The 15340-nt window shown below is 33.6% G+C and overlaps 4 protein-coding genes across 4 annotated transcripts; 3 read left to right on the top strand and 1 right to left on the bottom strand.

The window, feature by feature from the left end:
• Nucleotides 1-4297: 4297 nt before the first annotated feature.
• On the bottom strand, nt 4298-4933 carry MONOS_12457 (uncharacterized protein; the record flags this gene model as incomplete). Its single annotated transcript, XM_067865080.1, has 1 exon — nt 4298-4933. One exon carries the CDS (start codon nt 4931-4933, stop codon nt 4298-4300), a length of 636 nt encoding a protein of 211 aa, XP_067726481.1.
• Nucleotides 4934-9382: 4449 nt separating this feature from the next.
• On the top strand, nt 9383-9829 carry MONOS_12455c1 (uncharacterized protein; the record flags this gene model as incomplete). The annotated part of the gene is made up of 1 exon (XM_067865077.1): nt 9383-9829. The coding sequence occupies one exon, from the start codon at nt 9383-9385 to the stop codon at nt 9827-9829; it is 447 nt and encodes a 148-aa protein (XP_067726480.1).
• A 282-nt stretch (nt 9830-10111) lies between these two features.
• On the top strand, nt 10112-11050 carry MONOS_12454c1 (uncharacterized protein; the record flags this gene model as incomplete). Its single annotated transcript, XM_067865075.1, has 1 exon — nt 10112-11050. One exon carries the CDS (start codon nt 10112-10114, stop codon nt 11048-11050), a length of 939 nt encoding a protein of 312 aa, XP_067726479.1.
• Nucleotides 11051-12439: 1389 nt separating this feature from the next.
• On the top strand, nt 12440-13465 carry MONOS_12453 (uncharacterized protein; the record flags this gene model as incomplete). Its single annotated transcript, XM_067865074.1, has 1 exon — nt 12440-13465. The coding sequence occupies one exon, from the start codon at nt 12440-12442 to the stop codon at nt 13463-13465; it is 1026 nt and encodes a 341-aa protein (XP_067726478.1).
• Between the last annotated feature and the right edge of the window lie 1875 nt (nt 13466-15340).

Below are 15340 nucleotides of genomic sequence, written 5' to 3'. Positions count from 1 at the left end.
TCACTGCCAACATAGTCATCGAAAACCCTGAGAATACCAGCAATAACTCTCGATCATCTATCTCTCCTCATTGCTTATTCTATATTATTGTGCAAAATGATAACAACCATCAGATATACATAAAACGATCTCCATCATATTATAATTGCCTATCCAACTTATTATACAAGATGATAACAACCATTAGATATTCATAAATAGATAATATTGATTGACATCATCGAGATGGATCCATAGCAGGTATGCCAAATCTCTCTTGAATAGAAAATGAAAATATAATTTTAAAGATCATAAAACATATGTTGAAATTTAACAACACACATGAACATTTACGCAAAAATATAGCAGTTTAACAGATATTCATCAGATAAACAACAGTTTGTTGTTAATTATTGTTAAAAAACATTAATTCTCAAAATAAGTTATCTAAACAAATTGATCAAAGTTTTCGAAAAAAAATTACAAAGATAATATTATTTTATAATGAATTGAAATTCATGAATTTTCACTTTTTCACTTGAAAAGCCCACAACTATAATTACCTCATCTTTTTCATCCTCTGTCCTTATTTTTGGTATTGCCTCAGTTGCTTGGCGAACATTCCATTCAACCACTTTTCTGAATATATTTCTCTGTACTATTTCTTCTTCTTCGAAAATCACTTTGAAAGCTGGACAGATATGTGACAAAGTTTCTAAGAATTCTTCAGCAGTCTTGCTTGATTCAGTTTCGATCTTGAATGAAGATGTTAGAGTGACTTTAGAAATCGGAGAGGATGACTTTCGGGCTGATAACAATCAGCTCTGAGAGGCTGGTGCTATGCGAGCTAGAAACACTGGGCAAAGTGGCGAGCACAATGTTTTCACAGATCAAGTGCACCGGGAGCCGCAGCGTGGTGGAGTGCAGCAGGTGTGAAAAGATTGCAGGGGTGGGGAGAAGGGGAGCGAAGGCGGGGGATGTGTAAAGATCGCAGCGAGGCCAGAGGAGGTGGTGAAGCTAGGCACAGGCCCATGGCTTGTATTACGGTGTGTTCTTGGGGGAGGTGGATGCCTCCAGGCAGTTTGCCCTCGACGAGCTCAGAGGAAGATGCAGCACATTTCAACTGGAATATGCCCAACACCTACCTCAGTGCCATCGACGAGCGCTGCGGATTCAAGCTGCTCTCTGCACGACCATCCCTCACGCCCTTTCCCTCAGACTCACTCCGCTCACCCTTTCCTCATTCACCATCTCCGAAACATCCCACACCTCCGACCGACACCGACCATGTTGTCGAACTCCTCCCCTTTATCACCTTCGATAGCGCTCACCAGATGCTTGTCGACCAGGATACCGGCTCCTCTTCCCTCCATGTTAGCTCCATGCATGACCCCCTGTGCATCCCTCTCCACCGTCGTACTCTTTATCAAAAGTTAATGTTGTTTTTCCAACATTCGAATCATATTTTTCTCTTTAAGAAATATTCCTGCTCATTTCGCCTTCGCAAACACGCTGATGTTGTTGCCTTTCTCAACACCTGCATCCTCACCCACCGGCACTTCTCCTTTCATTCCTCTTTCTCCCATGCCAACTTCTCCACCATCTGTGCTGTCACCTCTGCTCGTGTTTCAACAATGTCATCAGCTACAACGTTAAGTTCCTCATCGAAGAAGATCTCACAGTTGGAGGTTTCAGTTTTGTGATTCTCTTCTTCCAGTGTTAAATCTGTCAATAAGTTCCTTCAGCGTGATGCGTTCCATCTTCACTGACATCTCGCTCATCGAACTCCAAATCAGCACGTTCAAGTGTAATAGCAGCACGGATCTAGTCTATCTCGCAAACTGCACCATCTCCCAGAGAGGAGCTCCCTCTGCCCTTGGGCTTGAATCCTTGTTCTCACATAGCTCTTCAGTCATTTTCGATGCCTGCTCAATTAATGGATGTGCTTCACAACCGCAATAAATCTCGATTGTGAACTGCATCTGACTCACAAGAAAGTGTCTATAAATGGAATGTTCATATTGTGATTTTTGACAGAGTCGCTGGAGGCGTATGTGCCTATCCCTTCTGATTCACAAATAACGGCTCAGCTATTCGTAATAACTATTTCTCTTGCTTCAATTCCGTCTGCCACAACGCTGTCGTTCTATTCATTTCCTTGCTCTGATGAAGCAATAACATGTTGCGTGTGACTTTTATGGGGCTTCCAAAAAGAGAAACTTAATTGGAACTGTATATCATCTTAGCCCCTTTTCAGGCATTTCGTTTCTGCTCTTTCGAGTTTGGAAATAAGAAAACCACCTAGCAGGATGGCTATTAAATTCAACGGATGTCTTCTTCATCCCTGCAATCTGTGTTTTTCTATTGCACAGAAAAAGGAAAAAAAGAGGAGGTTGATTGGAACAAGTTTGATGAAAATGGATCATTGTCAGAAAGAGAATCTTAAGGAAGAGTGGCAAAGGATCTCGTCAGCAGCTGTGGAAGTGAGATAGAAGTGAGTTTGGGCATGTTATTTGGATAGATAGCACAATCTACATCAATACTGTCATTCATTCAACTCAATCTTTCCTCTTTAATCTATGTTAAATAATAACATATTGCAAAACTTCTTTAATTAATTGCCTTTTCCTCATTTTCAACTTTAACTTTCCTTTGCTCATTTAAATCATCCTTCCTCTGAAACTATTCTTCTCAACAGCTGAGTGTCAGGTATCAATGAAATAAATAGCGTCTGAGCCTTCTCCATAATTGGTTCTTTTTTCATTCTCCTTTTTCATCACTTTCTGATTATCTTCTTCTTTGTCGTACGATCTCCAATTCTTTAAATATCCTGAATGTGAAAAAGAATCATTTCGAAAATCAAAAAGAATAACAACAAACCTCTCGAAAATGTTTGAAGTCCGTTTTCAGTATTTTCCCTTCCAGACTTTATTCATTCATCATTTTTGGGCTTCCTAATCGTATTCAATCGTATTGAAAGCAAATTGTTCAATAATTTTCTTTCAGTGTTCTTATCAAACATCTTGTTTTCTCATTCGATTATATTCAATGCTTCATTGATTTCTCTCATTCTTTTTTCTTTGATAATTATAATTTTTCTTCTTGCATCATGGAATCTCTGTCAATTTTTCATTCCCAACGTTGTCTTTGGCTTTTTTGCATAAATTCTCTTTTAGAGATTTCAATCATAACATGTTTCTTCCTCCTCCTCCTCATCTTTATCATCATCTTCTTCTTCCTCTTCATTCATTCGTTCAGGCGACTGCTATATAATGCGAGTAATTAAACCCACATTTAAAAATGTGGCCCAAATCACTCACATTATGGCTCAAAATTTCATCTCATTAGAAAATTCATAAATTTCAACTTGAATAAAGCATATACATTTGAAGAATGAGGTGCTTTTTCACACACTTTAGTGTGATCTAAAATATTTACTGTTTTAAATAATTTCAGTTCATTTATTTTCTATCTAAAATAAAAGTGAATCATTATCTTTATCGATTCAAGTTGCAATAATAATTTGATAAAAAAATAATTTAAATATTTTTTCATTCATTTTAAAATTCAATGGGAAGAAAAAAGTTATATGAATCAGAAGAAGAGGCAAAAGCAAAACAACTGCAGCAAATAAGAAAAAGTCAAGAAAGATACAAATTACAAAATGAGTTCTTTAAAAAGCATTCACATTCAATTCAACAAACTGTCATAAAAATGCTTTCAAAACACATGTTCGAAAGTGAAGACACTTTAAAAGAGGTCCAAACAATTCTCAATAATGCTAAATACATTTCTATTGAAGAGGCTTATAGAAAATATTGTGAAAACAGTTTGCTGTTCCCGGCACTTCGTGATGAAAAGATTTAAAAAAGAACATACCAGATAGCACTGATGAAAATAAAGATATAAAACAGTAATGAATATCATTAGTAAATAAAACGTTTGTGATTTTTATTTTTATCTTCTTTCAAAAGATGTCAAAAACAGCTAAAATTGTTAAAAAAGAATTACCAGATATAACAATAATTGAACCTTTTTCACCTGATATTAAAACATTTGAAACAGTTCAGGAGTTCAAAGAATATCTAACAGATAATGAAGAAGAGATGAATAAGCTATCCACATGAAAACTCAATAAGCAATATCACATAGAAGGATATAGAATCACTAAACTCAATAACAGGATATCACTAAAGAAATCTGCAAATAATTTCTTGTTTTGAAATTTGTCGAACGATTCTGAAATTATTTATACAATCAATATTTTGTCCAAACAAATGGAAATCGTTGTGGAAACTTTGAAAAATAATAGAATTCTTTAAATATTTCTAACATATCTCACGTTGATAGCTGTTCTTCTGTTCTTATCGCTTAGTTCTGAAGACACAAAGTGTCCGGAAACTTCGTTTCTTCCCTGTCGGGGGTCATCCTTTTTAGCACTAATAATAGTCTTTATTTTTGTCCCGTCATCATCATATGAGAAGTGCATGATGTCTCTTCGACTTAAATTTTTGTAGCCTTCCCATAGAGTATCACGATCTTGATTAGTCTGCAACTGATAATATACATGATTGAACTTCAATTTGGAGAATCCTCCAAATATCCACAGAGTGTCCAAATTAGCTTTCACTTCTGAGCATATTCCTTTTGGATCTTGTAAGCATAAGAAGTATGTGATCATAGGCTGTCTATTCTCAAACAGTAATCTTAATATTCCATCTTTCTTTTTGAACATCTCCATGCAATCATCAAATAAAACTGCTGTGTGATGAACAGGTTGAGAAAAGTCTTCTATATGCAGTGTCTCTAATACAGCATTCACAACTGAATCATCCTGTTGTTTTCTATTGCGTATGTCACGATATAGTTCTTTGGCATTACTGATATCAGTTAGTGTTTTTAAAGCTTCATTATATCTCTCTTGCACTATTGGAAATTCAATAAATTTCTTCATCCTCTCAAATATTTGATCACAACTCTTGTCAGACACATACACAAATAATGAATTGCCTCCAAAATGCAACTCAGGAGTGACATCATATTCTTGATATAATTCATCTAATGCACTCACTTTAGCTTGTTCTTTCAAAACACTATATGTTTTTCTATTTCCTCTTCCTCCTACAAGCAAATTAACAGAATTGCGTTTGAAAAACAGATCTGGATGTTTATCTGATTGAATCTCATGCGTGATATCTAATTCTGCATCTCTGTTTCTTCTATTCACGATTGTCTCTAAGGATCTCGAGTTGATTTCTTTTAGAATCTGTCAACTTTTCATAATGATAATTATTTAGTATTTCAATCTGATAAAAACATTTTTATCTTGTATATAAGAACTACTGATGTCAAACAGTCCAAATCTGCTTGAGTTACCAAAAAAAGGAATTTCACTATTTTCATCAGATCCCACCAATAGAAAAAAGTCACATGCAGGTGGTCCAAAAGAAAAACTTGGAATGGATGAATTGAAACATATTATACTTGATCAACAACAGGAAATACGATATTTTAAAGATCTCATGAGTGAACAGTCAGGGAAAAACTATCTGAAACGAAATAAACTTTGGAAAGAAGGAAAAGATTGGAGTTTCGATTTAATCGATCATGATAACAACCCTGATACTCCCGATAAGATCATTTGGAAAACTCCTAATAGTGATATATATGCTGTTGATGGATATACAACAGGAAATGAGCGCAAGAGAAGAAAACTTATGAGTAATTACAGTCGGTGCCAAAGCCGATCCTTGGTGCGAAATTCGATCCTTGCATAAACATTGATCTTGTTCATTTCTGTAAAATTATCTCTATATTGAATTTTTTGAAGATATTTCCAAGGCAGTTGCATCTGGAATAATCATTAATCAATTAAAAGAAATAACAAGAACTCAATTCATTATTTTGGCTGATGTTTTTGTAATCAATGAATCTTTCATTTTTTGTGTTCACAACAAAAAGAAATAATTCCATATATTTATATTTGTTTTGTTGCGAATTAAAACATATTATTAACATAAAAAAATTAACAAATACATCACTAATCAAAAGTTTCAATGATTGTTCATTTGATCATACCCCATATGTCATGAGAAACTCAACATATCTTTCTCCTCTTCAACTTCATCGCGAACTCGCATCCAGCAAATATCGTTCCATTCATTCAACAACCAAAAGATATTTGCTATACGCCGTGATCATTCACTGAAATGGCAAACTGTTGTTGGCGAAAATATTATTTCCAAAGGTGCTTGGTTCAGAGGTGTTAAAGCGGAGAAGGAAGGAAGAGATGTTGGAGTGGATGGGCATCCTCTAACAATTAACGCGCGCCAGCTCGATATAATTGAAAATCAAGTCCTTGTCAAATTATCAGAAAAAGAAACAATTAAAGTGCACGATGTCCAGAACATGGTTTGATTTATTTTTTATTTTTTTTCTTTTCAGAAATTTTTTTCTTAGTGTGCGGATATTCTTGAAAAAGAGTGTGGTGAAAATAAAGAACCAAAAAAACTCAACGAAAAGTTCGCATACAAGCTTTTAAAAAGAAGTGAAATTATACATGCAGCAGTATCGAGACCTATTGAGTTATCAAAAATAGCAGCACAATCGCCAGAGAATGTGAGACAATGGTTTGGAGAATTGTCTGAAGTTATTAGCAGGAATAACATTGATTCATCGAGTATATTTAATTTTGATGAATCTTCGTTGAATTTAAGTGAAAGCACAAGAAAACTGGTTGTTTGTTTAAAAAATCAAATTCCGCCTGCTTCAACAGCTCCTCCAAAAGTTCCTAATTCAACTTTGTGTCTGTGTGTCTGTGCAGATGGTTCTTCACTTCAACGATTTCTTCTTTGGCCCATGAAAAGTTTGCCACAAAAATTTTCATCTCTTTCTGCGTTCGACATCAAAGTTCTTCCTTCTTCATCCGGTTGGATAACTAAAGAAATATTTAAAAACATCATGATCAATTTTTGGATACCTGCGATTGTCTCTAAAGTTAAACCAACATCGACGCATAAAGCCCTGTTCCTAATGGATAATCATGGAACTCATTCAGACAATTCTGTTGCAGATTTTGCAGAGAAACACGATATCATTTTGAAGTGTTTTCCACCAAATTTGACCCATCTATTACAACAGTGCGACTCGTGCATCTTTTCTCGTTTGAAAACAACTCTTTTCAATAAATTTCACGTTCCTGTTCCGTTTTCGATTCATTCCTACAGATCTTCCCTTGCAGACACACTCCCTGAAGCAGTTGCTGCTGCGGTAATGCCTTCGACTATTAAAGCAGCGTTCATAAAAGCAGGCGTCTGGCCTGTTGCAGCTGCCACAGTCTTGGATCGCATATCTAGATCCCACATCCAAAATCACAAATGCAATTCTAATACTTCAGTTTCTTCGCAAGATTGGAGAGAAGAGTTGTTTGGGAATTTTTCTCCTCATAGCGATAAACAATTATCTTCTTTACAATCTTCAAAACATTCATCTTTCCACGATTCTGAAATAATAAAAAATCGCTCAACATTTATCGATGATCACAGTATAAATTCAACAATAAAATTTTCCACAGACGAAAACTCCACTGAAGAAAAATCATCAGAAGAAGCAAAAGAGATGGATGATTCAGAGCTAATGAAACAAATTGAATCAACAAAAGAGCATTTACATTATCTTCAAAAACAGCTGATGAAAATTTGAAAACCAACTTTATCTTCTTCTGAAATGAAACGAAAGAACAAACATAGTAGGTAAGAACTTAATGAAATGTTAAATAAAGAACCAGCAAAGGAAAAAAAGTTATCGAGAAAAAAAGCAAAGAGAATGATTGAAATACTAAAAGACGATGAAAAAGAAGTGAAATCAACTTCAAAAAATGATAACAGAGATTTTGATCACCCTCCCAGAGAAATTTCTCCTTCATTTAATACGAAAGAGAAACGCATTAGAGAAACATACTACTCAAAATTCAACTGCAGAATAAAACTCTAGCCTTCACACCATTTTGAAGAACTAACAAGAAGTTTTCTTTTAAAGAATTGCTTCATATCAATTATTTTTGACCATACCAATAATAAAACAAACACAAAATGAATTTTCTTTGTTAATTATTTCATTTGAAAATTACTATATATTTTGCCAAATACCTGGTTTCAACGAATTGTTATATATATTTTATCTTTTATTCAAGAAATACTTTTTACAACTTCGAAAAATGATTGCATTCTCTCTCTCTCTCTCTCTCTCTCTTGGTTCGGGTTTCGCACCAAGGATCGGCTTTGGCACCGACTGTATATTGATAAATATCCAAACTTGAATGACAGACGTGAGAACAAATATGTTGATTATTTGAAGAATCTTCATAAAGGACAAGTTGACAGAATGGATATTGATTTCAAAAGAGAGTAGTTTCACAGATCCTTGAGAGGTTTCAATTAAGTTTCGACACAAGTGATGATGTGAGAAAATTATGTGAAAATAAGAAATTCACCTACAGTCAGCATCTAACAAAAATTAATTCTGTAATATACAGACAGTGTTTGATTTATGATATGATGATGGCTATCAATCCATATATCGGTATTTACAATATGTTTATCGATAAAGAAAATGTGATATCAAAGCGCAGGAAGTATTGGAAAGCATTCTTCTCTCGATTAACTGATGACGATTTCGATGTTCTCATTAAAAGATATGCTTTAACAACGATTCAAGTTGCGAAAATGATATTCACTTCTCTAAATCCTTTGACAAATTTTGTGCCATTAATTAATACAAATCCGGATCTTCAGAATCCTTTTATTGAAATATTGATCAAATCTAATCAAGGCTCAAGTTTATCGTCATCAGCTTCTTCGTCTTCTTTATCTTCAGCAATTACTAAAAAGATGGATGTTGAAGAAGAACAATTCTAAACAAATTATAAATACAAAAATAAATAATAACATAAAGTGAAAAATATTTTTGTGGATTCAATTAATAATTTTATTTTAAAAGTTGAATTCTTCTGTTAAGCAATCCTTGCTTTAGAATATCTGATGTACTCGATGTTGCTCGATTCATTACTCCTGATCTGTTTAATGCTCCCGAATTATTAGAATTTTGCAGATCGTAAGAGATGTTTCTGCTTCTGTTTCCTAGAGCATTATCTGCAAAATCACTTACTGTGTTGAAAACGTTATTAATTAGTTTTCCAGGACCAGGAAGGAATGGTGATACAGTATTCAATACAGGTCGAATAAGAGGCTTCACTACCTTATCGTTCACCCATTTAATACCATTTTTCACTGTATTAAATGTATTCGAGAAAAAGTTTTTCATTTTGATCCAAATTCCAGCTGACATATTTTGATAGCGATTAAAAATTATATTCTTCAAGTTTTTATCTTCTTCAAAGTACGAAATGTCAAATCTGCATGTTACAAAAGCACTTGGGTTACAGCCTGTTGGAAATATTGAGGCTGCATTAAAAACTTATTCAAAAATGACTGCAATCAACGATGGAAGACACTATTATTCAATTTCAGAAGCTATTCCTGATGAAAAACTTCCTTTGGATTACACTCATGAAATAAACATATCTATGACTAACGCAAATGTGAATGTCACACAAATTCACGATTTATTTATCACTACAGTCATTACTGCAAGAATCAATTTCTCTCATGATCTTGTTACACGCGATAATGAGATCTCACAAGCAGGAAAGAAACCGCTTGAGTCTCAATTTATGTTCATCGGACTGAGATCAGGATCTAATATTATCTCAGATTATTGTGTTGTTCATGGAGAAGATAAGATTATTGATTCGACTCGTCAGCCCAATGCAACTATTGAATCATTTAAATAAAACACAATCAAGCCAAAAACTGAGAAAGATAATCGAAAACATATACACTCTTTATATGATAATGTGCACAAATATGATAATTCTGCTTGTGGAGTCTACGTTCCGATAACACTAATTAAAGCAGGATCTTATCTTGATATTGATATTCCAATATCCATTCCTCTTGATGATATTCTTCTGTTATCAGGATTTATTGATTATCCTAATCGTTTATTCGGAGATTTGAAATTGAAATACACCATAATACCTGAAGCACTTGTTTACTGTCGAGTATCTCCAAAAATGTCCATGATCAAAACTGTAGGAAAACGAAGAAACTACTTCAAATCTTCACAAGGACAAAACTACGATAGCATAATGAAGATGATCCTTGCTACTCCTGATTCATGTTTTGAGTATGCAAAGAAGTTCACACAAATAAACTGTCCTTCACGTCAGTTTGTATTCAATTATGACTTAACTGCTGAAGGAACTGTTGATGGATTCAATTATGAAACTATTATTCCTGAGTTCACTCCTACAGTCACATTCTGCCAGACGAAAGACTGTAAGATCTCTATTGCGGGATATAATGTGTCTTCTCAGTGTTTAACAAATCTTGTTGAATACTTCTCTTCTCATCCATTTGTTGTTCCTTCACAAAGAATTGAGACAAAAAGATTAGGAAGTGCTCCTACTCCTTCAGGATTTCAACAGTGCCATGACAACTTATGCTTTAATCATGTTATGTCAACAGTTACTCCATTCCAAAAAGATACTCGTCATTGGACAACATTTGATAACCCTCAATATAAAGAGCTCCAACTCTACATCGGTGATAGACGATTCCCGGAAAAGCCTTTAAATACTACAGATGCAACGTTTTTCCAGATGATGTTTAATGCTTCAGATCTTGATTCTTTATTCCCTGCAACTGAGGAGTATGAAGAGAGTCTCACAAGTGTCAAAAATAATGCTTCTGAAGTCTTCTTTCCAACAACTGATGATACGTCATTCATGTTCACAACACAGTGTGAGAGAAGTGGTGGAACTGGAATCTGTTTTGATGGAATTCACACTGGAAATACTCCTGTTTCTGTTGAACTCAGAGGAACTCCCATTTACAGTGGAGAAACAGATACTAATTACAACGTTAGAGATGATCTCACTCAAAATGCAAGACATCCCCCTGCTCCTCTATTCAACATGGTTCAACAATCATTTTGGATTTTTAGTCTTTAAGATGGATTAAATGTTCAATATGTTAAAGATCATACTGCAGAAGATGTATTAAGAGCGTTAGGATATACTCCTGCTGGAGAATTAGAAGAATAAACCAACCAATTATAAATATATTTTTTATTTTTATCAATAATGAAATAGTCAATCATTACAAATACATAAATGAAAAATGAAATTGTCCTTTGTACTACATTAATAATATCAACAATTGTCCAAATATTCCAGTGTTTATTATTAACAGCAGCAATAAAAAATGAAGATCCTCCAAGACTTCCAACACCTGAATCGATGTATGTATAATTTCATTTTTGAAATGCATTGGGATTTTAATTTTCAGAAAATGACTGCACATAAAGTGCATCCAGCGATTTCGTCGAAAATAGATATTAATTATCATATCGGTTTGCTTGTTAAAAGATATCACACAACATCAACTTTAATCACTAATCTTCCAAAAGCGTTAATAAATTCAAAACACAAAAGATAATTTCATGTTATATGGTGCAAAATGATCCGAAAAATTGAATAAAACAACACTGAATCTTCAAATTTAATAAATACTATTGCACTTGAAGAGCCGAAACACATTTCATTACATGGGGATTTCATCCATGAAGATAAAGATAATGATTCACTTGTTAGGTATTGCAATGAATTTCAAGAGAGAGATAAATATCAACAGTTTTTCAACAAAATTACTTCAGAGTTTGGCTCAAAAATTTTGATGAAACTCCTTTGGATATGTCTTATGTTAAATTCGTAATGAAATACATGTTGGAATATTAAATCAAAAATATATCTAAACTGTTCTCATTATTTATTCCTATATTAGTCATATTTTTTCATTTATGTTTAATAAACACAAACTATTCACAAAAGAAATATCAAAAAAGAATGTCAGTGCACCGGGTCATTTAACTTTCTATAAAATCAGTGACCTAACGGCCAAATCGGCCAATACGATAATAAAAACATTAACGATTCTATCATCTCATATCTTTTATTAGGGATGCTGGAATTCCAGTATCCCCAAAAAATGATATCAAAACAGTCGATTTCATAGTCAAAAATGATTCGGCACAAGTGACTAAGTTTTGCATGTGCCAACATGTGTCATGTTGTTTTTTCATAAAAGAAGTACTGATTTCAGTCTCAATATTAATCAATCTTGCATCAAAAACGGTATAAGACCGGAGCAAGTGGAGCGGAGCAAGTTGTAAAATCGTTGTCTCTGAAAATAGTGGCCATACGGACATATTGGTCATTATTATAAGAAAACAAGAAAATAAGCTTAATTTCAAAAAAATAACTTTTTTTATTTCCACTAAAAGACATATGCAAAACTTTTTGGACATAAACTCAAAACTGTTAAGAAAGAATCCTGCGTTAATGGTTCATGAAGATCCAGAAATTGAAGAGATGTTTGTGCAAGAAGAACAGAAACGGAGAATAAGAAAAGAAATGATGAAAAAGAAGACAATCGGTGAAAGAATAAAAGGATATCAGAAACCATTATATAATTACAAGAAAGTGTCTCGAGAATTCAAGAACAAAACTGCTGATGAAACAGTTAATGAAACAGGACAGAACACTGGACATTATATTGATATTAGAAAAATTGATAATCTAGCTGTTGTCGATATCGACATCAATAAAGCAGTTGACGAAGAAAGAAAAGAGAGAATCAGACAATCAATTCTTTTGAGATTGCCAGAAAATGTCGGATTAGTGCAGACAGGAAATGGTGGATTGCACATATACTGTGACAGAGATGAATATCCATTAAAGACTGATTCACAAACAAAAGTCTTCAAGTGTTCCGACTTTGAGATAGATGTGTTTGCTTGTGTTAATGGAAATCGACGATTTCTTGTTCAAGCTGATACAGAAATAATAAAGTACACTGAAGAAGAGAGCAAGAATGCAACAAAATATATTCCTGAGAAATTGACAAAGAAAGCAGAAGAAGAGAGTGATTTAACTAGTCGATATGATGATTCTGCAATCAATCAATTCATCGAACAAGCTGAGACCAGAATACGTGAAAGAGTCAAAGGAGATTCTAAAGTGATAAAAAAATATATTGACTTGAATAACTACCTTGACAAATCGAATCTTTCATCACTGGAAGACATTCTCAACATATTTGGTATTGATATTCGATATGATTCATCAAATGACGATACAAACAAACATCTAACAACTGATGGAATCAATTTAATGTCGAAAGAGTTTGCTGAAGTACTTGTCTGTGGATTCACAAATGTTTCAATACATAATTATTGTCATTTCAGTATTGATAAAGAATTATCGTTGTTCCCATTATTTTGTGCCGTTAACAGTCTCATTAATATTGAATCAGTACAAGATGAAGACATCGATGCATACTATCAAGAGATAAAAAACAATAATTAATTTACAGCAAATGCTGATATGAATTGGGATCGAACATGAGAGAAATGTTCGAACAAGAAATCAACTCCTTATGCTTCACAAAAGATCGTCAAAATCTGGTGTCCAGAATTTTATCAAAACACTGTTGATCCTGAGATTAAGAAAATGAAACTGATGAAAACTCAAATTATTAAAAGAAGTTATTGAATTTGAGAGGTGCACAGAAACATATAACTATCTCATTAGGAATGTTACGAAGATGTCAATACCAGATATTAAACAACATCTATTACGAACATTTGCGAAACTTGTCAAAGGAACTGACGTTATTGCGCGAATGGAAACCAATATTTATTTCGTAAGAGATGCTGAATGGTTTGAGAATCAATTGAAACGTTTTATCATTCCATACGGTGTATCAACTATCACATTAAAGCAGTTATTCGTCGAGCAATTCAAAAACTTCACTGTATATGATGAGGTTGCTCCTGTCTCAGATTTGCCAAACATTTTCAACACATTCAGAATGAGAGATCCAACAGTATATCTGAATAATGAAGTCAAAACGATGATTGATTTTCTGAAAACTACATATGCTGATGAAGTTGCTTTCTATTTCAATCTTGGACGAGATCAATGGAGATTTAGAAACAATTATAAGCGAACAAAAATATCATTGGGATGTTATGGTGAAAGGGGTGGAGAAGGAAAAGGTTTTCTTACTTCATTAAGGACAAAAGTGTACGGCAATGAATTCTCATCTGTTAATGTTAGATTCAGTCAATTGGGAAAAGAGCAAACAAAATCTCTTCTTGAAAATAAATTACAGATTCAATTCGACGAACTTCCACGCATAAAGGATGGAAAAGTTGTTGTTGAAGACTTCAAAATCCTTGATAATGACATGCTGTCAACAAGATCGATGGCTAGAGATGATGAAAACATAACTCTCTATTTCGATTGTGATTTCTCAACTAATAATTCATCATTTGCTGGGATATATAGTGATGAAGCAGTGCAAAGACGTTTGTATCCCATCGAAAGAATACTTTCGACAAGAGAAGATGCGGTGGAGATGTGGAAACAATTGTGGAGTTGGATTAATAATGAAGATTTCATCTTCTCTTATGTCAAATACATAAGAGAATCAGAAGATATTGAAAAGAATACAACAATCAAACCATATTCCAGATTCACAATGCTAGTTTTCTTTAACAGAATACATCAATCATATGAATACTCTTTCGATATATGGTTAGAAGAATTCACTGAAGAACAATATAATAAAAATCTTTCCTATGAAAGAAAAGCAGATGGTATCAAGGGATTTAATGCAATTGATTTATACAAGAACTACACGCAATATTGTTCACTAAACAAACTTCCATCAACAATGAACAAAATTGGAACATTTAATGAAAGACTCAAAAGAATTTTCGATTATGACATTAATACAATAATGTGTACAGATGGAGTCAAACGAAGATTAATATATATTATCATAAAAGAAGATGAAAACATTAATCAATAAAACATCAGTGTCCAATATGTCCGTATGTCCGCTATTTTTAGAGACAACGATTTTACAACTTGCTCCGCTCCACTTGCTCCGGTCTTATACAGTTTTTGATGCAAGATTGATCAATATTGAGACTGAAATCAGTACTTCTTATATACAAAATCGACATGGAGCAAGCTGGAGCAAGATAGAGGAAGTCACTTGCTCCGTATCATTTTTGACTATGAAATCGGTTGTTTTGATGTCAAAAAATGATGTCAATAGAATTCATTTAATGTGAATTATTGATACAAATAAAAATTATCGTTAATTTTATTTTTTCGAATTTTTATCTTCTATAAAAATGACAGTTACAACCGAGTGTATAATTTATAATA

The sequence above is a fragment of the Monocercomonoides exilis genome (assembly GCF_001643675.1).
Source record: "Monocercomonoides exilis strain PA203 chromosome Unknown scaffold25-1336746, whole genome shotgun sequence".
Taxonomy (NCBI): domain Eukaryota; phylum Preaxostyla; order Oxymonadida; family Polymastigidae; genus Monocercomonoides; species Monocercomonoides exilis.
This window is presented reverse-complemented; position numbering and strand designations above follow the sequence as displayed.